Source organism: Procambarus clarkii, chromosome 15 (assembly GCF_040958095.1).
Source record: "Procambarus clarkii isolate CNS0578487 chromosome 15, FALCON_Pclarkii_2.0, whole genome shotgun sequence".
NCBI lineage: Eukaryota > Metazoa > Arthropoda > Malacostraca > Decapoda > Cambaridae > Procambarus > Procambarus clarkii.
Genome location: NC_091164.1, coordinates 4,054,010 through 4,077,875, shown reverse-complemented (window position 1 = coordinate 4,077,875; position 23,866 = coordinate 4,054,010). Strand labels below are relative to the sequence as shown.

The 23,866-nt window shown below is 43.1% G+C and overlaps 1 protein-coding gene across 3 annotated transcripts; it reads right to left on the bottom strand.

The window, feature by feature from the left end:
- Positions 1–6,837: 6,837 nt before the first annotated feature.
- LOC123759059 (ionotropic receptor 93a) lies at positions 6,838–23,655 on the bottom strand. Of its 3 annotated transcripts, XM_045743853.2 has the most exons (13): positions 23,246–23,562; positions 22,242–22,667; positions 21,460–21,708; positions 19,985–20,108; positions 18,548–18,831; positions 17,714–17,924; positions 14,303–14,484; positions 13,473–13,615; positions 12,917–13,103; positions 10,623–10,798; positions 9,442–9,595; positions 8,872–8,973; positions 6,838–7,456 (listed from the first exon to the last, which is right to left on the bottom strand). In XM_045743853.2, exons 2-13 carry the CDS (start codon positions 22,650–22,652, stop codon positions 7,367–7,369), a joined length of 2,313 nt encoding a protein of 770 aa, XP_045599809.1. In that variant the 5' UTR covers positions 22,653–22,667; positions 23,246–23,562; the 3' UTR covers positions 6,838–7,366. The 3 variants fall into 3 exon arrangements, with proteins under 3 accessions (XP_045599809.1, XP_045599811.1, XP_045599816.1); XM_045743855.2 differs by lacking the exon at positions 8,872–8,973 and having other exon boundaries at positions 23,246–23,635; XM_045743860.2 differs by lacking the exons at positions 6,838–7,456; positions 8,872–8,973 and having other exon boundaries at positions 9,455–9,944; positions 23,246–23,655.
- Positions 23,656–23,866: the final 211 nt, after the last annotated feature.

Below are 23,866 nucleotides of genomic sequence, written 5' to 3'. Positions count from 1 at the left end.
CGCCACGGAGACCCAAGGGCCGCCCAGGCTCGCCCACGCCCACACGTACACTAGCACGCCCACGGTGCGCTGGGCTTAATGGAAAGATCGGATGTATATGTTGTATACTCAGGTGACGTCCAAGCAAGTATACTCACAGACTCGCACGCATTAGCTTATGCTCGTACACACACACACACACACAGAATTGCAGGCGCTGAGTCACAATAACGTGGCTAAAGTAAGTTGACCTGACCACACACTAGTAGGTGAAGGGACGACGACGTTTCGGTCCGTCCTGGACCATTCTCAAGTCGATTCTCACAATCTACTCGAGAATGGTCCAGGACGGACCGAAACGTCGTCGTCCCTTCACCTTCTAGTGTGTGGCCTGGTCAACACACAGAATTGTGTGGGTAGGAATTAATAGGGTAGATAAAGACATACTATTTAACACAAGGGGCACACGCACTAGGGGACTCAGGAGGAAATTGAGTGCCCAAATGAACCATAGACATTTTCGAAAGAACTTTTTCAGTGTCAGAGTAGTAGACAAATGGAATGTATAATGAAGTGATGTGGTGGAGGCTGAGTCCATACACAGTTTCAAGTGTAGATATGATAGATCCCAGTAGGCTCAGGAACCTGTACATCAGTTGATTGACAGTTGAGAGGCGGGACCAAAGAGCCAGAACTCAACCCTCACACGCACAAATAGGTTAGTACAAATAGGTGAGTAAACACACACACACACACACACACACACACACACACACACACAACCTGACCACGTTAGAAAAGAGGAGGGAGAGGGGGGACATGATACAAACATATAAAATACTTAAAGGGATTGACAGTGTGGAAACGGGAAATGTTTACAATGAATCTCAACAAAACAAGGGGTCACGAATGGAAGCTTGAGACTCAGATATATCATAGAGATATTAGAAAGTTTTCTTTTAGCGTAAAGGTAGTGAGTAAATGGAATGACCTAAAGGAGCAGGTTGTAGAGGCTAACTCCATCCATAACTTTAAAAGCAGGTATGATAGGGAAATAGGCCAGGAGTCATGGCATTAGACAGCCAACGGCTAGGAAAGCGGGGTCCAAGAGCTATAGCTCAGTCCTGCAGGAACACACCTGGGAACACCCACATGTCGGGGGTGCGACTGTTCCAGCAGATGCAGCCCAATCTTCCAGTTGCTGGTCCTCCTGGAACACCTTCGTCAGTGTTTACACCGAGGTCTTGCGCACACTACACAAGAGCTGTGAGGACCACGGCAAGCTGCGCTTTGTCCGTCCTCTCGGCGAGGCGGCCCACGTCCTCAGGGTTGATACGACGCGCTGAGACCCCGAGGGAAGACTTACGATGCGCTGAGACCCCGAGGGAAGACTTACGATGCGCTGAGACTCCCGAGGGAAGACTTACGATGCGCTGAGACTCCCGAGGGAAGACTTACGACTGACTGCTTACTGTGAAGTGTTGAACGAACGAGTGTGTTCACACACAGGTGTGTTAAACGGAGCAAGTGTTCATCGCGTGTTCATTCCTCGCCATTCCTGATCCCCATTGACACCTATCACAGCTGTCAGCGATTCACAGCTGTCAGGTTTGCCACTGGTTTCATCCCAGATACGTGACGTCCGCTCACCCATTCCCCTATCGACTCTCACCAAATTGCTAATGTCTTTAACAAATACTAGCACCTTAACCCTACGTCACCACACACACACTTTCTGTAAAGCTAAGAGGACAGTTTAATAGGAGCAAAAATAAGAGACATGATCTCTACATTCAAGATACTGAGGGGGTTACTAGACAAGATGAATAAGGTAATTTTTATCTTTAAAGTGCGTGGAAATAGGACAAGAGGAAATCGGTGGAAGCTGGAAACGTAATTGAGTCGAAAATGTAAAGAAACAGTGGTACCCAGGACGGATGGTCAGCAAGTGGTACCCAGGACGGATGGTCAGCAAGTGGTACCCAGGACGGATGGTCAGCAAGTGGTACCCAGGACGGATGGTCAGCAAGTGGTACCCAGGACGGATGGTCAGCAAGTGGTACCCAGGACGGATGGTCAGCAAGTGGTACCCAGGACGGATGGTCAGCAAGTGGTACCCAGGACGGATGGTCAGCAAGTGGTACCCAGGACGGATGGTCAGCAAGTGGTACCCAGGACGGATGGTCAGCAAGTGGTACCCAGGACGGATGGTCAGCAAGTGGCACCCAGGACGGATGGTCAGCAAGTGGTACCCAGGACGGATGGTCAGCAAGTGGTACCCAGGACGGATGGTCAGCAAGTGGAATGCATTCCAAGCAGAAGTTGTAGAAGCCACCTTCATCAATTACTTTAAAACCAAAGCCGAAAAAAACTCAAGCTTCAGTACAAAATTGTATGTATGTAAAAGGGCGAGATTCCAGCACGAATCTTCTCTATTTCTTATGCTATTCTTCACTTGAGAAGGTACTTCGAAATATCAACTCGCCAAAGTTCATTTCAGTTTCATTGTGGCATGACGTTTCGTTGATCCTGTCAACATTTTCAACAGCAGAGTAGTACTGAATTCAGTATAGCTGAAGCCAAGTTTCAGTTTTAATAAGCCAAGTTTTCCTGAAATTATGTATTTTCTCTATTTTTTCTTATGAAATGATAACGCTGTGCATTTCATTGTGTATGAGTTCAATTTTTGTAATTGAAGTTAAAAGTAACGTAGATATATGACGAAACCTAACAACCCTACCTAACCTAACCTAACCTAACCTAACCTATCTTAACCTAACCTAAACTAACATAATTAAGTCAATACTTTGTTCCTAATATAATAATAATAATTCAAATAAACCATTTGGAAACAATTTTTGTTTGGAGGACGGGCTGCTACCGGACCTGTGACGTCCGGTAGCAGTGGGCGGGGCTTGAAACATTGAATCATAGCTGCAGCCCGTCCTCCAAACAAAGACCCAAAAGTGATTCCATGCACCCGCCAAACCCCCTGTTTATGAATGAAAAGCGGTTTACACGACTCAACTGCTGACGTTCGAACACTTCCGAAACAAGTGCTTCACTGACGAATTTTGTTCGAATCACAACGCTATAAATGCTTCACCCACGTACTACAAATACAAATAATCGCCAACAGAACCTAAACACCTAACCTAACCTATCCTATGCCTATATATATACAATATGCCAATATATTATAATATTAATTTATACTTGAGAAAATTCCCGTTTTGAATGAACAGCATGTTAAAATTTATGAATGCGTCTGTGGGGTCGACCGCTGGATGTAATGGACTTGAGTCGAGGATGGGTTGACCCGCCAAACCCCCTGTTTATGAATGAAAAACGGTTTACACACGATTCACAACTAATGACGATCGAACACTTCCGGAACAAGTGCTTCACTGACGAATTTTGTTCGAACCACAACGCTGTAAATGCTTCACCCACGTACTACAAATACAAATCAGAAAAGGCGGCCCATATATAGTCGCTGATACCTATCATCTGCCATCGCTTTCCCAAACAAGAAAGTGTAGAGTTATCGCACTTACTGATTGGACATAATTTAAGCTTTTTGAGTATTTAAGTGTTTTGAGACAATAATTTCACCCCTTGTTGATGTTCAAGAGATTAGTGAACATTTGCTTACGTCTCACAATGGTGAACAATGAAGATATAGTGTCAACCTTTGATACATGACGGTGGGCGGTGACCTGATATCGTCACTGATGACCAAACCCCCACACACCAGAAGATGAAGAGACGACGACGTTTCGGTCCGTCCAGGACCATTATCAAGTCCATTGGGATTAGCGGTCCAGGACGGACCGAAACGTCGTCGTTTCTCCATCTTCTGATGTGTGTGATTCAATCATTACATCTTTAACGACGTTATTGTGACTCATCATCTGGATATCGTCACTATATACCTGTGGTAAGTGTGATGAATTGCCCGATGACGTGAGGACCCAGATGACCACCTGTGCTGTAATGCCGCACCTGGAATGTTGATTTTTTTATCAGCATATATGTTCCTTTTTTTCAGAACGCTTCTGTCTGTACTGATTCTCTGAAACCCAAGAAAACCTTAACTAACTTCAGGAAACATACCCTAACCCAATCTTAGGAACCTAACCAAAATGTAACCTAATCTCAGAAAACATCCTAACCTAACCTCAAGAAACCTAACCTAACCTTACCAAAGATATTTACTTCAAGCTGCTCACTTCTACCATAGCCAAGTATCAGTTCTAGGCCAGTGTGTGAGGCCAGTCGTGGCGGCCACAACGGATATAAATACCAGTATAAGATAAGGCTTAAGAGATAAGCCGTGTTAAAGGCTTTGTCATAGTAAAGTTCATATTAATAGCCGTTACGGTACAGGCAGAACATGATCTGTACGTGTGTGAGGCTCAAGGTCTTGTTTCTCTTCATTCTATATTAATGTTAGGCTTGGAAATGAGAGAGTGTGTGTGTGTGTGCGCGCGTGCGCGCGCCTATTTGTGCTTGCAGGGATTGAGCTCTGGCTCTTTGATCCCGCCTCTCAACTGTCAATCAACTGGTTGTGTGTGGGTGTGTGGAGGGGAGAGGGGTGGAATATACAGAATAGAATGGAATAAAATAGAATAGAAAGACAACCTGGAATTGGAATAGACGCATCAAGTCACAAAGCCGTGCCCAAATGTCTCTAACTTGCCATGGGAATCGAACTTGGGTCCATACGACTGTGAAATGATTGCGGTACCGTAATATGTGTGATTATTTCCCAGACAGTGTGGTACTGTATGAGGGAGATGTTGGCGTGTGAGGCAGATGCTGGCGTGTGTGAGGGGTAATTGTTGCGTGCGATGGTAATGTGTGACAAATTGTGGGTGTGTGTGAAGGCTGAAGGCGTGCAGCTGCAGAGCAACAGCTGTGCTTTGTCCAACTTCTGCACCAAAAAACACCCGTGATGCCATTATCATATCATCATTCCGCTTCGTTATCTGCCCCACAACAATATGACTTAACAGTAAACGTATGCAACATTGAAATGACATTCTGGTTGCTCTATGTTTGCTGGAATAGCACAAATGGGCAACACATAAGAGTCGTGATCTTCAGAAACAGGAAATCACTTGATGCTACGAAATCCAAAAGGTGTTTGCACAACAGCTGCTTAAACATAAGATTTAATTAATTTCAACCATCGGAGCCTCTAGCCCGGGACTACGAAAGTGGAAGCCCGTAGTCCTGCCAACCGCGCTACTGAACACCCACAATAAGGAAGAATCCCAGACACACATCTCGTATCCAACTGAGACTTAAAGCTTCCCTGGGTGCCACTGAGTGGATATGTATGCCGAGCATGAGATAGGTTAGAGGGGCAGAGGAAAAAGTTATAGTGAACTGCAGGAATTTTCTTCTTTCTTTCTTATTTCCCGTCTAAGGGAAGGGACCTTTGAAGTTTCTTCCTGAAGGAGAGGCTGTAGTGAATACCCGCCTGACTGAGAGCCTGACGTCTCCCTCCCTGAAGGAAGGGAGACGTCAGACGTCTAAACAAACGATGCCTCACACAGTGGTTGCAGGGACACACAAAGACACATACCCAAGAAAAACACAGCGGCGGGAGTCGCAACAGAAAAAAATAAAGACAAGTTGACCCGATTCTTTAAGCCGTTGACTCTCCTTTCTGTTGCCCTTCCGGCGCCTTCCGTTCCGTTGCAGTGACTAAGTAGCGCGTGTAGTAACCCCCCCCCAGCAGGCGGCGGGTGTGTGTGGGATGTGTTCTCTGAGGCTGCAAGAGTCTCGAGGGCGCTAGTGTGAATCTGCACAAGATTAAGTGACTACTACACATGCACAGGGGTAAGTCATCCTGTGCAAGTGTGCACAGAGCTCCATTATGTTGTGCAGGTGTTCAAGCTTTGCCCCTCCCTCCCGCCCATATACCCCCCTTCCTCCTCACGTCTCACCACAGGTGATGTTCACAGCTGTCAATACAGGTCCAAATACCATCCCAGATACCCGTCTACAGCCAAATCATTACTGCTGGTGTTGTAAATTTTTAAACAAAAATCACCGATGCTAACGTGTATCATCAACCCCATCCTCAGGTCATCCCATCCTCAACCCGTTCTCTCAACTAATGCGTCTCATTCTGCACGTTATGGTCCCCTACCGTATAAATTACAAAGTACAATGAAAAGTAGCCACTCTCGTCCACGTTTTCTATGCATCGGTAGATCAGGTTAGGTGGGTGGCTTGAGTTCGGACGTTTCTCGCCAGGTTAGTACACTGTAATATGAATGTTATGGCGCATCAGGAGAGCGGGGCTGCGCCAACACTCCCACACCTGCTATACGAGTCGCTCCAAGAACGAACACACACACACACGCACCACACACGTCCGTCCCCTTCATGTAGTCAAACGTTAAACACTTAACGTCTTCGTAAAATACTTAGGAATACGTAAAAGACACGTGACTCACTTCCCAAGAGAAGCGTTGGAACTGCTGAACCACAGCCAGAGTACATGAAGGGGGGGGGGGGGAAGGCCATGCGTGGAAGCCTTGATTGGGCTTCAGTGGTGGAAGCCACACATGGACCCCATTCTAGAGGATTCACTCTAATCCCAGGTTGTATTGTTCTTTACCATGTCGTGGTGTAGTGGTCTAGGGCGCGCGTGCTTGGGAATACCAAATGTGCGGGTTCGAATCCTTTCAGTTGCTGATCTTCCATAATAAGTATTATTATTATTATTAGTAGTATTAAATTATTCTGTGAAAATCAAGGTATTCGGAGCCTTATTCAATATCTTTTGTATCTTAATCCATTTTATCTGCCGATTAGCTGTACGAGGTCAATTAAAAGATATTTTTTGCTGTAGTGAGCTTTTTATTTATAGACAATATAATGTGAAAGAAATTAATGACAGCGTGCACCTTGTAGGAGAATGGTCACAGTCAAGGTCAGGTCATGTAAGGTCAGATCACGCCAGTTAAATCATCTGGGAAGAAGGTAAGGTAAGGTCGATCACTCGTCTACCAAGCATACATTTGTGTGCTCAGTGCATTTTGGTGCTTTCTGACATTTGTCAAGTTGTAATAATTCTGGGGTCTTCGCGTGTTCAAGATTAACCAGCCTCAGGGCCATCAAGGTGTCCCAACCTCAGGGCTTTCTTGTACCTCAATCTGAACGTCCACAAAATGCTCCTACCGGAGGGCTCCTGGAGTTGTTCCAACGTTAGGACTTTTGATGCGGCCTTTCTTCTGGGGAATCTAAATACTCCATCCTCAGAGCCCTTGAGAGCTTGCCTGTAGAGCTGGTGGAGGACGAGTGTTGGAGAAAGATACTGATGGATCGACGAAGGGCAGCAGTTGGAGAAACTTGCAGGCGAACTTTGCTAGGGAGAGCTGGTGTTGGAGAGAGTCACCTCGCTGACGAAGGCGATGCAGGAGAGGGAGTGTCCCATCACTAACAGGAAGAACACGCCCTGCGATAAACATATACATACACATAATGCCTCTGGTGACAAGATATATATGGGGGTTAACGGTAAGCAAATACGTTTGTAATGTGAAACCTTTGACTCATCGGTTATTGCATCTAGTTTTGTATGTCAAAGTGTCCCAGAGATAAAGGATTATCAACCTACTCTGATAGATTACCTTTCCTCGTAATACTCTAAGCAAAGATGTGGAATTCAATTTGTTATTCTGGAACCTGTGTCCAAAAGTGTGAGTTCCATTTAACTCTGAATCCGATTCTTTATCATAGCTATTTTGACTTTTTATAGTTGAATCGCAAATGGATTTTTAAATAAGAACTAAATTATTTTATTAGTCTATTTTCAAACTGTGTAGTCTAAGAAACTTATTTTACTTTGTTTTAAGGACTAATATACTATTTCGTAAACTGATTATCGTGTTTTAATTTATTAAGATAACATTACAGTATTTATCTTGTTTGCTATTCCTGACAAGTTTGGCCCTGTCAGCCTTGCTAGCAAGACCTTATCCGTCTATCAGCATGATTGGCCCTGTCTACCAGCAAGTATTTCTACCAACAATAATTAATAATGCCAGTTTAAAAAAAAATATTCACGAAACCTCCGAACCTCAACCAGACTAACTCAGTGCAAGTCCTAACCAAACCCCTTAACTGAATTCATTGTGCCAAATAGTTTTTAACCAATTGTTATAGATAAAATTTAACAGAGCATCTTGAATTTTCACCATTAATAAGAATGTGTTTATTTGTCTACACTAGTTCGTCATCAGCTTCTTTAAGGCACGTATGTTGAACCATTATAGCTATTGAACGGACAATATTTTTGTGATGGGTCACTAAGAATAGAAGAGAATAGTTGTGCATGATCACTAACCCTATAGTGACATACATATAAACCACTTTGTATATGAAACTTGCCTCCAGTAGATCAAGAATTTAAATGAAAATAATGGCGTTTATAAAATTACCGAATTCCCATGATTGTCACTCAACCCTTCATTCAACACAAAGTTGTAATATTTATGTATCTGCAAAAATGGCATATTTAATCAGAATAAAGCCGTCAGCCAGTTATTAAATAACATTTGGAAGGGAGAAATAGAGGAGAAGGGGAGGGAATTATGAGGGGAAAGCGCAAAGTCATGACTATATAGCACTTGGAAAGGGGTCAGGATGAGGATTTGGGATAGGACGGGGAGAAGGAATGGTATTGGGCCCCCGTTCTATACGAGGATGGAACGAGTGGCCAACTATTTGTATCATCCGGGGGGGGGGGGGGGAATTGAACGCCATTCCTACAAGAATTAAGACCGTCGCTGCACCTACCAGTGCAAGTTGATGATGATTGCAGGTGATCGAGAAGATATGCAAGGGTTCAACAGGGTGAAGTTCCCTTACCTGGAGGTGGTTCATACCGAGGGCCTGGTTCGTCTCCTGAAGCTGGAGGACTGAGGGGTCCGCCTCCCGTCGCTTCGGGTCGTTGATCAGGTCGCGGAGCCACTGTAGAAAGGCTCCGGGTATTATGGACTTTTATAACAGCTTCTGTTATTTTTTGACTGCGTATATGAGGTCTGAGGGATGACCGAGTCACTACTAACCTCGCCCTCTGGAATAAGGTAGTTATCGGGAGAAAATTCTAAGCTAAAGTGAATATTCAGCTCTTGGTGGCCCATCCACTTTGATCGAGGGATAGAACGCCGACCCTGCTAGAAGCGAGATCGTCGCTTTACCGTCCAGGACAAATGGTTACGCCTCATCTAACCATCCACCGACTGGTTGGTATAACAAAGGTCTCTTTCTTGCAGATATTCCAAGTGGAAGGGCCCAGTTCCTTCACCCTTTCCTCCTATCCCAGCTACTTTCCTTTCTAGATATCCCCCTTCCAAGTGCTAATAAATAGCCAGTCTGGCTTAGCACATTCTCCTGATAAACTACCTTAATCACCTCGTTAACCATGCGAGGACGTACCTTAGCAACAAGGCCACTCTCAAGAAGGGATCGGATTATGTGATTGAAGTGGTGACGATACGGACACCCAGGGTTCGTAGCCCAGCCCAGTTCCACGGGGAAGATGTTCCCTGTGGCCACGTGTAGCTGCCGTTCCCCCGTGGCACTCGTGAACCTGGGGGAGGTGATGTAGGCACAAGCTGCACCAGAGCATCATTCAGTCCTGACACAGCCAACCAGTTTATTCAATTTAGGAGATTGTGCACAAACAGGAAGATCATATATTCGATAAAAACACACATTGTCGACTTCTAGCTCTGCTGGACTGAAGCATTGTTAATTAGCAATCTCCGTATTTATATTTTATTCGTCGATTATAAAAAAGGTTTCCTTATTTTGCCCGACCCTTTTGTGGCATTAGTTGATCTATCTTTGTCTTTCAACTCGTGGGAGCCGGTCAAGCATTTCTTGACCTGCAGTCGACTAATTGTACGTTAAGCCAATCCAAATAACATGAAACTCATCTGAAACAGATTCAAGTAAATATATGAATCCGTGACATTACTACACATTGTGATTAAAAATACTGCTTTATTGCGAGCACACAGCCCGGTCTCTTTACGTGCCAATCTGTAAAAAATCCGACCTCCTAACCCAGCCAGAAACTAAGGAACCTAACCAACCTAACCTATCGAGCGCGAGGCATAGAAAACTTAGACATTTGTGAACCGTTACCGTTCATAGTAGGTTACATTTGCAACGTTGCTTACCATAATGCAATGGTTATTTAAATCACCGATAAATGCAACTTATCAAATCTAAATCTTGAGTACACAATATAGTTACAGATAACATTTTATCATGTTATATCTTTCCCTTGGGTAAATAATTCACTATAAACTTGCGTAAATTAACCGTGCTATAAATGTACACATTTGTGAAAAAAATTTGAATTTGATATTATGCACATGTAACCATTCAGTAAATTAACTAACCATAGTGACAACCCCCACAGTGACTTGACTAACAGTATAGTGACCTAACGTATAGCGACAGCTAAGCATGCAGTGGCATAACTAACCACATTAACACATAACCCAAGCCACATAACCAACCCCACATTAACATAACTAGACCGCAGCGAAGAAAAACCCTTTCACATGCAGAGTGACTAAGAGCCGAGATACAAGGGACTGTGATACCTGACAGCAATGCGGTCCTCCAGGTAGGTACGCCAGGTGATGAAGGCGTACTTGGTGTCTCGGGCCTTGGTGATGCAGGCGTCGAGGGCCGGGCAGGGCTTCAGTCCCCTGTACACCTGCCGGTACAGGGGCACCTCCGAGGTCTTCAGCAGCTGGTAGTCGGCTGCTCCCAGGTCCTGTCTCGTTAATGATACATTAGCAGTCGTATGTGTGTAGGAATGATGTGATATCTAATAGAGCCTTGTTTGTGTATTGTCAGGCACCTTTAAAAGGACATTTCGTCCTGCCTATATATTGAGAGGACAACATATCTTACAAGGTGTCTGTCAAGTTAAAATCTGACTTCACAGACTTCAGACCATTCGCCTATACTGCTGGTATTCCAGTGGTTCCATAAGACAAGTCTCCATATTAGTAGGTTATATCCCTGTTACGGCCACTATGGGTCTCAACAGTTTTTGATGTATAAACCTAAAGGATAGTATCCGACCCCAAGTCGGTAGTGGCTTTCAAGAGAGTGTACTAGGTAATGCAATAAATAGAAAGAGGGGGGGGGGATTAACACCAATTCCTTTATCAATATATTCCAATCACCTTAAAACCCAAAAATGAAATATTACTACACTTTAATATATAAACAGGTGTCGCTCTCTCAGAGGACACTGAGCACTCCACGACGCTAACACATTGTAGCCTTCCACGATGTTCGCGTTTCCCCGACACAGTACCGCTCCCAACCTTACCGGCTACAGTACTGAGAAACACTGACAAGTCTAACTTTGCCGTAGGCCAGCCTACCGGCAGTCTCACGAGGTGCCTCTGCCCACAACCACTCTCCAGCCAAGTGCTGGCAGAGAACCTCACCCACGCGCTGATTGGAGCCACTACACAGACAAATACAGGAGCACCTCACCCCTGGCAGGAGCCTCTAGCGACGGACTAGTAACGCTCCTAGACAGGCACCTACCTCCGGGCGTCTCTCCCCTTCGCCAGTCCCAGGATATGCCGAATTCCTCCACTGCTCTTCCACTAGCAGAAACTATACTAGTCCTGATCGGCGGCGGCTCAGAACCTGGCAAAAATTGTTGCAAGATGTCTTTAGTGGTAACCTTCTTTTGCTTCTCGAGGTCGAATATATCGTCAGGCGGGACTAAGTTTGAAGAATTTAGGCTGCCTTCCTCAGTACCACTGCTGCCCCACGTCACCTCTGTGGATACAGACACGTCATCAGTTATAGGGTACTGGAGAAACCAGGAAGCAACACTTCCTCACTCGGGTAATGACATTGTTCTGTAGCACAACCTAGGTGGCGCTGGTCTTGATTCGCCACCTCACCAGAGGTCGCCCACAATGACCTATCTGGCTGTCCAAGGCAGGAATCTTGAGCCATTTGTCCCGGTTACGCCACCACCCATAGATGGCGTTGTCTACGTAGCGTCCCATTCCCGGGGAGTTTGAGTACAGACTCGTAGATGGCGCTGGAATTACCAGGCCATACGCAGACGGCGGTGACGAGTCCGTAACAATCCCTGTGTTTTGTGTTAACACAAAATTGTATTAACAATCCTCACTGCTCTGAGTTTCCTTGCCTCGAAATTCTTTGAGTTTCATCATACCTTTGAGACATTAAGCAAAGTCACACCAGATTCATTATACTTGTATCCAGTGACGTTACTATATGGTAGTGCCAAGGGCCTCCTTCTCTGCCATCGTTAGCTCCTTGTGTATGCAGAACAGTGCAATGAACCTATTTACAAGTCTCTCTGTCAGGGCAGACTCATACGAATTTGGGGCACTACCCGCCAAACACACACCGAAACTACGACGTTGGTACAACGTTCGAACAAGTTTTAACACCACCTAACCAGTTATAACAACCAATATAGCAAGTTGTAACAACGTTCTAATACGTCATAAACACGTTAAGCCAAGATGTACCAACTTTATTATAAGTTGTAATAAGCGGAAAATAGAGACAGTTTCGGTTTGTGTTTCTAGGGTAGGGATCTGCCAAGGACAATGTTCATGAGAAGACTTAGACCTAATTGACTTAATCCTTGAACAGCACCTCTAGAATCACCAGCACTACTAGAATCACCAGCACTACTAGAATCACCAGCACTACTAGAATCACCAGCACTACTAGAATCACAGCACCATTAGAATCAGAAATATTGCTTACGGACGACTCTAAAGCTAGTCGTCCGCAGGTACGACTCACGTACATGAATACCCCAAGTACGACATCGTCCGTATTCAGGTACCCAAGTACGTATTCAAGTGCGACTCCGTACCTGAATACCCCAAGTGAAGTCGGATTCGATGAGCTCTTGGAGGAAGTTGAGGGTCGGGGAGAGTGCTGGGAGCGTGAGGGTGGCGGTGAGCATGGCCACGTATACCGTCACCGTCACGAACATGGTCAGCACGTACGTCATCATGAAGATCCGAGCGCCCGGGTCCGACACCCACTTGACACTCTGGCTGCAGGACGGAAGACGAAGGTGTGAGTGACTCTAAGAGCAGCCCAAGTTGTATAGCTTTTAGCACATCAGTTGCCCGACACGCTATGCGTACTAGTGGCTTTAGGTATTGTATGTACTACCTCTATCTTTAAATCTAACAGAATGTTTGTACTGTAACGCTGCAACTATGTATGTACTGTTCCTAAATATATTATTATTATTATTATTATTATTATTATTATTATTATTATTATTATTATTATCAGTGTCCTTGCATTGCACCAGCAATGCAGTGTCACAACTTAAGTTCCTCTTCCACTGTGAGGGTTTTTTATCGATAATTTATCCCCTTTCATATTACACCAGTGACAAGCCAAGCAGGACTAACTTGAAGCAGGCGCCGAAGACGTAGAAGCAGGCCCTGATGACCGAGGGAGGGGCGAGGGTGGCGTCGCCCCGGGAGGACAGACGACACACCATGTAGTAGAAAGGTCCAGCCAGCACCAGTGTGGCTGCGAAGGCCAGCCACACCTGTCACAGGGACAACACAATGTATGATGCATGCGACATAACTGGTTTTTTCCCCGTAACCTTGGATTTCAATAATTTATATATTTATTATTACTAACCTTTTTAAAATCCTACCTGATCCCTTGGATGGATGGTAAGGGGGGATGGCCTAGCTTCTTGCAGGCCAGTGTTCGATTCCCAATGGTTCAAACTGTTGGGTACCGTCCCTTCCCTTCACAAGAGCTATATAGTCATTCTGGCTTAACGCTCTCACCTCATAATTACCTTATCTCTTTAAACCCCATGTCATCACCCAATCCTTAATTAACTGAGTTAATCCAAGACAATCACGAATTCTAATCCGCTGTACCACTCCTCACTTCACTATTGCTGGCCCTGTCGCATGGGCCTCACCTCGTACGTGAAGGGCCTCACCTCATACGTGAAGGGCCTCACCTCGTACGTGAAGGGTCTCACCTCGTACGTGAAGGGCCTCACCTCGTACGTGAAGGGCCTCACCTCGTACGTGAAGGGCCTAACGTCGTACGTGAAGGGCCTCACCTCGTACGTGAAGGGCCTCACCTCGTACGTGAAGGGCCTCACCTCGTACGTGAAGGGCCTAACGTCGTACGTGAAGGGCCTCACCTCGTGTGTGAAGGGCCTCACCTCGTACGTGAAGGGCCTCACCTCGTGCGTGAAGGGCCTCACCTCGTGTGTGAAGGGCCTGAGCAGCGCCAAAGCCTGGTTGAGGAGCCGGGGTTTGGAGGTAGCGAAGGTGATTGGCTCGACGTGGTAGCCAATGGTGCAGTCAACCTTCTCCTCCCGGTCCTGGGTGATGGCCACGTTGAGGGAGAAGTCTGCCTCCATCCTCTCCACCGCTCCTATCACACCTGCATCCCATCGTTTGGTCTTTAGTAGCGTTTGGGGAGAGTCGTGTAAGGATGGTGAGAGTGAGAATGATCTCACTGATGGTGAGAGTGAGAATGATCTCACTGATGGTGAGAGTGAGAATGATCTCACTGATGGTGAGAGTGAGAATGATCTCACTGATGGTGAGAGTGAGAATGATCTCACTGATGGTGAGAGTGAGAATGATCTCACTGATGGTGAGAGTGAGAATGATCTCACTGATGGTGAGAGTGAGAATGATCTCACTGATGGTGAGAGTGAGAATAATCTCACTGATGGTGAGAGTGAGAATGATCTTACTGATGGTGAGAGTGAGAATGATCTCACTGATGGTGAGAGTGAGAATAATCTCACTGATGGTGAGAGTGAGAATGATCTCACTGATGGTGAGAGTGAGAATGATCTCACTGATGGTGAGAGTGAGAATCATGTTATTGATGGTGAGAGTGTGATTCATACTACTGCTATAAGAGGGAAGATAACGTTACAGTGAGAGTGCCGGCTATATAGACACGAAGCTAGAAAGGTCAGCAGCGTTGCTCAGAGCCCCAAGAAATGAATAAATGCTATAAGACTAAACCTTAAAAAAAACACTCACGATAACTCATATATAAACAAACAACATTTATGAATAAATATTGAATTTTAACTATTATAAACAAAAATGAATGTAGTGAATGCACACAAGAGCAACTACTCAACAAACTGTAGTTGAAAATAAAACACCTTCAGGTCCTAATAACACAATTTAATTTAAGAGGTTAAGAGGTTAAAATTAACCTCTTAACCTAATTAAACTTAATTTATTTAGGTTAAAACCTAATTTAAAAATCTAATTTAAGAGGTTAAAATGGGAGACACAATTACTGGAGGTAAGACAACCCGACCCTTATAACCCAAAGGAGAAAAACACAATAGGTGAAAAGCAGTATCCCAGTAAACATGTCCTAGTTTCTAGAACGTTTCTAAAACGACATTTCTTTGTTTTAATCACGTTTTCTATTACATTTTGATTTTTTTTTTAGATTTTGTAAACACGATTATTAAACGTGAGACGAAGACGTGTTTGAAAACGTGTTTTCAATGTTAGTATTTAATGTTCTAAAAATGTTAATGAGACGATTAATAAGTGAGAGACAGTCAGACAGGCAGACACACATATTACAGAAAACAATAAAAAATTAAATATATATATATATATATATATATATATATTATATATATATATATATATATATATATATATATATATATATATATATATATATATATATATATATATATATATAGGGGGTACCACCACTGGTGTATATATATGTATATATATATATATATATATATATATATATATATATATATATATATATATATATAGGGGGTACCACCACTGGTGTATATATATGTATATATATATATATATATATATATATATATATATATATATATATATATATATATTATATATATGTATATATTATATATATATATATTATATATATGTATATATTATATATATATATATATTATATATATATATATATATATATATATTATATATATATATATATATATTATATATATATATATTATATATATATATATTATATATATATATATATTATATATATATATATATTATATATATATATATATATATATATATATATATATATATATATATATATATATATATATATATATATATATATACAACTTTAGAACACTTTCCCACCAGGAGACTCGAACCCTAGCCAGCACAGAAGCCTTCCAGCAACTAGCATAACAGGTACGCCTTAACCCTCTGCACCACCGCTCAGACCCTTAAAAGAGATGGTAATTTCGGAGTATTTAAATACCCCAAAGATCAACACCTCCCAAGAGCACCAGAGCAAGTGAGGGGTCATTTAGACGTTAATTTCATCAAGTCCCTGTTAATATGGGAAGACACAGTGTCTCTGCTTAAGGCACAACTCTCCTAAACACGAGAGTTAAGTATACAACTTTAGAACACTTTCCCACCAGGAGACTCGAACCCTAGCCAGCACAGAAGCCTTCCAGCAACTGGCATAACAGGTACGCCTTAACCCTCTGCACCACCGCTCAGACCCTTAAAAGAGATGGTAATTTCGGAGTATTTAAATACCCCAAAGATCAACACCTCCCAAGAGCACCAGAGCAAGTGAGGGGTCATTTAGACGTTAATTTCATCAAGTCCCTGTTAATATGGGAAGACACAGTGTCTCTGCTTAAGGCACAACTCTCCTAAACACGAGAGTTAAGTATACAACTTTAGAACACTTTCCCACCAGGAGACTCGAACCCTAGCCAACACAGAAGCCTTCCAGCAACTGGCATAACAGGTACGCCTTAACCCTCTGCACCACCGCTCAGACCCTTAAAAGAGATGGTAATTTCGGAGTATTTAAATACCCCAAAGATCAACACCTCCCAAGAGCACCAGAGCAAGTGAGGGGTCATTTAGACGTTAATTTCATCAAGTCCCTGTTAATATGGGAAGACACAGTGTCTCTGCTTAAGGCACAACTCTCCTAAACACGAGAGTTAAGTATACAACTTTAGAACACTTTCCCACCAGGAGACTCGAACCCTAGCCAGCACAGAATATATATATAATATATATATATATATATTATATATATATATTTTCCTGTTTCATTTTCCTCCGTGGTCTGACATTGTCACATTCTTAATCACGTGTTTATTTTCGTGATATACACACACACATATATATATATATATATATATATATATATATATGTCGTACCTAGTAGCCAGAACGCACTTCTCAGCCTACTATGCAAGGCCCGATTTGCCTAATAAGCCAAGTTTTCATGAATTAATATATTTTCTCTATTTTTTTTCTTATGAAATGATAAAGCTACCCATTTCATTATGTATGAGGTCAATTGTTTTTTAATGGAGTTAAAATTAACGTAGATATATGACCGAACCTAACCAACCCTACCTAACCTAACCTATCGTTATAGGTTAGGTTCGGTTAGGTAGCAGAAAAAGTTAGGTTAGGTTAGGTTAGGTAGGTTAGGTAGTCGAAAAAACATTAATTCATGAAAACTTGGCTTATTAGGCAAATCAGGCCTTGCATAGTAGGCTGAGAAGTGCGTTCTGGCTACTAGGTACGACATATATATATACACGATATAAATGAGCACAAGTGTTAGCAGAACACACCTGTATAGCTGCCGTTCTGAAGCCTGTGGCCCCACTGGCCATCGCTGGGCTCCACGAAGACATAGGTGAAGTTGAGTACGGCGGAGATCTCCCTCAGCATGTTGTTATCAATGCAGTTGTCAGCCGGCATGATGCGGCTGCCCTCCTTGTGGTAGCAGCTGAAGGGCTCGTACACCAGCGTCACCACACGGAACTGGTGACCCTGGAAGTTCTGCCTCCCCGCACGGGGGTCACATTAGTCGGTAGCAGTAGCTAAGTCAGTAGCTACTGCTATCGTAGGAGTCAGTAGCTACTGACAGTAGCTAAGTTGGTGAGGTAACGATTCAGTAACCTAATATATATATATATATATATATATATATATATATATATATATATATATATATATATATATATATATATATATATATATATATATATATATATATATATATATATATATATATATATATATATATCAGAACTGCTTGCTCTACAAGGTGTCGTTTACTAGAGTATTGTTCTTTATTGCAGGAGACGCCTATGCGTGGGCCTGGCAGGGCCTTGACGGGAAGTGAACATGTTCAAGGATGTAACTTCACACTGAATTAAGCCATCAGTGTACACACACACCCAGAAGCGGGTTGTGAATAACACTTAAATATCAGTTGGTATTATAAGACTAGCCTAACGTTTACTGAACGTGAAATTCTTAAGTACAGACAGTTGATTACCATTGGTTGCGATCATGTAGCTCATTGGCCACCAGAGGCAAGTGATTTATGCACATATGTAAACTATGTGTGTGGTGTACAGTTTATCTTAGGAGAGGTGCACAGGGCTAGGGACACCCACCTGAAATAGATCCGGGAAGAGCGGGTCATCACTGTAGAAGCCTGAGGTGGGACTCCACTCAGCGACTACCCTCACTTGGGGACTCCCAGCTGCGCAGTATGGACAGACCTGCACCATCTGGTACACACGGGGCTCCGAGGACCCCCTCGCTAGGGACCCCCTCGCTGGTGACCCCCTCACTGGTGACCCCCTCACTGGTGACCCCCTCGCTAGGGACCTCCTCTCTAGGGGACCCAGAGAATCCTGCAGCACCCGCGAGACTACCACTAAGTTGGAACTCTCTCCTGTAGTAGATGCCATCTCAATATATATATATATATATATATATATATATATATATATATATATATATATATATATATATATATATATATATATATATACGTGTGTTTAAATCTACAATTTAGACCTTTTGACTTATGTATGATCCTCTGTCCTGTGTGGCAGTGAATATGAGCAGCATCTTTACTGTAATAAAACCTAATTCATTTTATCCTATTGTGCAAAATTGCATATTAACTTTGCCAATAAAGATGTTACAAATAAAAACGCAGTGAATCCGACGCGTGAAAAGATGTTAGTCGACTGTTGCAAGGTCGTTCACATAAACAAAAAATCCCACGAACGAAAGTGGATTTTTCTGAAATCTTTGAAGAGTAAGAATAATATAAGAAAAAATGTGGATAAGCATAATGTGAGAAAATACTAATCATGCAGCTTTATGAGAAATGGATGAGTTATTATAAAGATTTATTGAAAAGTAGGATATGCTGTAGCTTCCTGTAGACAATGGGATGTGCTGAATTCTGCTGTTGACGGTGTGATGTGCTGAAACTTTCTGTACTCGCTGGGATGTGATGAAGCTTGTTTTAGTCACTAGTTTAGACTTTAGTGTTGGGCTCTAAGGACGAGATGGTGGCCAGGATGCTGCTAGCTTCTCTTCAAGGACGGAGACATCAACGGTAATATATTCATTAAGGACAGAGACATCAACATTATACACTCACAGCAGGACATCAGTGCTAAACATTCACATTGGAACTTCAGTTCTCAACACTTATAGATTGACAGTAATACTTAACCTTCACAGTGAGACATTAACAATAATCACTCATCAAGGCCAGAGACATCAACAGCATACATTCACCACTAGCGGTATTATCTACACTAATCCCTCACCAAGAATCTGAGTGTTTTAGAGAGTGTAAATTAAGTTTTTTTTTAACTCTCTTCACTAGGAAGACTGCTAATTCCTGATGTAAACCCTGTGATCCTGCTCTGTACGTGCCCAAGGGAATTTGCAGTCACATGTTAAGTGGGATACTGGGGGATGCTGAGCGCTCGCTAAAAAGGAAGTTATGACCCCACAGGAACACAGGTGTAGGATCATCAGAGCACGCAGCGAAGGATGAAGGTTGCAGCGAAGGCTATACTCACTCAGGAGACGATGGGAGATCACCTGATTAGCAGTCACCAGGTCACCAGAGAACGCCAAGGTGTATTTGGTGGATCCCTCGAACCATGAACCCTTCCGTATGTTAGTGAACGCTTCTCCCACTGACTGTGGAGGACACGGTAACTTGTCTGGGTGGAAATAAATAGGAGCTGCCACGTATGGGACAATAGGTCTTTTGCAGTTTCCTTAATTCTAATGTTCTTTTGTCTAATCTACTGGATGTTTGAAACACTCAAGTGATTCCACTTCTAATAAGTTACCGGGGAATCTGTTAACACATTTACAACCCTGTTTCCAAACCAGTATTTACCCAGGTCTTTCCTAAATGTAAACTTATCCAGTTTATATCCATTGTTTTGTGTTTATATAATTTAATACCTAATTAATGTCCCCCCCCCCTTGTTATGCCCATTCACCCACATGTACACATCAATCATGTCACCCTTAACTCTTCGTCTTTCTAGAGAATGTAAATAAAGTTTTTCAATCTCTCTTCACATAGAATGTTTCTAATTTGTGGAATTAACTCTGTCATCCTACACTGGAAGGATGCAAGTTCTACTGAATCTATGTCCATTCTATAGTATGACGACCAAAGCTGAACTGCATAATCTAAGTGGGGCCTAACAAGAGCAATATATAGTTAAAGAATATCATTAGATGTTTTTGTTGCTCGCGCTTCCTGAAATAAATCCGTGTCTTATTTGCCTTATTATGGATATTTATGCATTGATTTTTTGGCATTAAATTCCAACTAATCATGATCGCACGATATTTTTTTTGCAACAAGACTTCGCATTATCAATACCTTCCATCTAATATCTTGTAATTCTATCATCATTACCTAGCCTCAGAGGCTGACTTTTTCAGCATTAAACTGAGAGCACAATGCCTTTTCGTAAGTGTTCTTACGTTCAAAAGTAATACATTTACGTATGATTTTATTACTGTTTCATAAATCACTCCGCCTACCTTCACTTGTTTATATATGGCATTCGAAGATTGAAACCCATCCTCCAAAATGAATGGTGTTTATAACAACTACTCGGTCGAACGTACAAAAAGAGACTGTTGAACCAGAAAAAAATTCACGTTTTCAACTATTGGAATATTCCAAATGACAGACTTAAATGTAGAATAGAAACAATACAACCTAATCTAACCTGTCCTAGGGCTAAACAAGGAGTTATAGGATTAATATATGCCATGTTAGGCCTAAATTAATGCATGTATGAACTATTCCAGGCCTAGGAAAGTTTAGGTTTGCTAACTTTGAAAGTTTAGTTCATGTCCCCTGACAAATATCAAGTTTCGACGAATAGTTTCTATATATATTAGCAGTTTTGGGTGACTGGCTGAGTTTCAAAACAAACATTCTTACTAAATCAATAAATCTACGGAAAATAAAAAAGAAGGAATGACGACTCAAATATGGTGAAGGCAGTACAGCACTCACCTCCAGGTCCGCCAGAACGATGAAGGCTACACAGTATTCGCCCTGGGTGCTTCTGTGAGGCTTCGTGTTGACACTGTAGGTGGGGGATGTCCTCGCGAGGAAGGCGTCCAACTCCCACAGCCAGATGTCCTCCCAGTCTCTCCCAAACTGGTTGACCAGGGCTGCCACCAGCTGGTTGAACTGAGACTCCACCTGGTCGTCTCCCCCGCCGGTCCTGGTGGCGTTGCTCGAGTACTTGTATAAGACCACCTGGCCACCACGGTTAGGGGTGGAGACAGTGTTTGGTGTCAAGGATTTTTGGACTCGTAGTTCCGTTCGTGGCAAACTCGCACTAAACAGTTCACGAGCTAGGAAACGATGAGTGGTCGTTCGTAGCTCAAGGTAATTATCGTTATAAACAAACCCCGTATCGTTTCGGAGTTCATAAGCTGCTTAATAAATGCAAACGCATCTGTTATGATTGATAAAGAGATGGACAGGTTTCTCAAGTGGACACGTAAATGCTTTATAAATCCTGGTCATGTGACTTCTGGTGCATAATACGTCCCAGCTTATAAAATGTTTCCTGTTTCTATTAATTTTTATATTTGAACATTTACTGTATTCCTTAATGTTCACTGATCTTTCCTGTCAAATGAGGTAATTTAACATGATTTATAAAATAAATTGAACATTGTGTGCACTAATACTGCTTCATAGGTGTCACCTGCCTGACGCCACTCGGCATAGCAAAAATTGGTCCTAGTGAGCAGTAGTTAGATGTTAAACAGGTCATGACCTACCTTCTGGCAATCAGGTAGATGAATCTGAACGGCTTGGCTGAGCAGGTGGGCCAACTCCGCTGCAGGCGACGTCTGGCTGTCACCCTCACCTGTGAGTACTCTCCTTGCTGGTCCCTGAAGGAGGCTCCTGTCAACACCCACCAGCAGGGAGATGTTCCAGTTCTTGGAGCCTCGATCTGGTTCCTTCATTCTTAGCCCCAGAGCGTCAGGAGCGTCCGGTTGTAGCTCGGGGCTACTCGAGGATGACAGTTGTAGCTCGGGGCTACTCGCGGATGACAGGGACGCCGCGGAGACAACAGCCTCGGTAGGCGCCGACGATGCTTCGACCAACAGTGATATTCTCAACCTCATAAGTGCTAAGAATATAGAGGTCACAAATATGACCTTATCACTCCACCTGCTCCACTGCATGTTGATCTTTGACTCCTGAGAGGGAAGGTAGAAACTAGAGTCAGGATTTATCAAGCATTTACTACCTACGAAACCTGTACATCTTTCCTCTATCAAGGCGGCTTTGATAGAACATTTATTAACCAGTTTAAGAGCTTCGAAACTTCCCAAGCCAAGGTTATTACTCTCATAAACAACCTTGCCGGGCTTCCGAGGTCGTGAACTGTTTCATGTATGTAAACAAAGCTGCGATGAGTAAGGAAAGATGAACAGGTTTCGTAGGTAGAGGAGAAAATGTCTGATGAGTCCTAGTTGAGATCAACGTGCAGGTGACAGCTAAGCAAAACAGATAAGGGAGAAAACTCAGCGGAAATTGTAAATAAAAAATCCCGTGATATGATAATTGGGTGATGGAAGTGTTGTGCTTGAACGTAAGGAAGTGTATTGGCTGTAATGCCTTGGACACAAAACCACAATTTAGAACAATACTCATGATAGACAAACATATAATTAGTAGGAACAGGAATAATGACTGAAATATCATTATAGCTACGTGTTGTGATGCTCAGGTGATGGAGTGAATCAGGAGGACGGTAAGGGGGAAAGGTCCGTACCTGTGCTACTGAGGTTCAGGTGAAGGGACAACAACAACACATCAGCACATACGTTTATGACCTCGGCGGCTACCCACGGATATTGAGAAGTGTGCGTGAAGAGACGCCCACCTGGAGACTGACATGCAACCTCCTCGCCGGCCGCTTCGGTCGCCCAAGCCCATCAGACACCGCGTCTGACTCAAGAAGAAGACTATTAAATCTATTATCGCGTGGCTTTTAACATCGTGTGAGGAGTTACAAGCGACGCCCACCAGCCTCGTCACTCCAGGATCTTCTGATACATCCGGTGGCTACGCCCAGGTGATACTGACACCAGTAAGTTTAAGAGAATGTTTAAGAGTTTAAGAGTTTATTCCTTTAAGTAAGAAAGTTTATTCCTTTAAGTAAGTAAGTTTAAGAGTTTATTCCTTTAAGTAAGTCATGAGTTATTCATGCCATGTCACTATTTGACTAGTGAAGGCCTACGCGAATGGGGGTGGCAACCAGTGCCTGTTCTTCACTGGTCAGTTTATAGATCTAATTCTTGGTTGCTCAGGAACGCTTGCCTGGGGGATCCTCACCAAGATGTTGTGTTCTAGGAGCTAGACGTGCGTGATCCCACCAGATAAGGGGGCCGAA

Excerpts from the sequence above, each read along its gene's own strand:
- LOC123759059 (XM_045743853.2), bottom strand. The coding sequence starts at position 22,652 with ATGCAGTGGAGCAGGTGGAGTGATAAGGTCATATTTGTGACCTCTATA. Across the intron at positions 14,485-17,713 it reads TCAGAACGGCAGCTATACAG|GTGTGATAGGAGCGGTGGAG; the intron begins GTGTGTTCTGCT and ends GATGGGATGCAG. Across the intron at positions 8,974-9,441 it reads AGAGTGGCCTTGTTGCTAAG|TGGCTCCGCGACCTGATCAA; the intron begins GTACGTCCTCGC and ends GCCTTTCTACAG.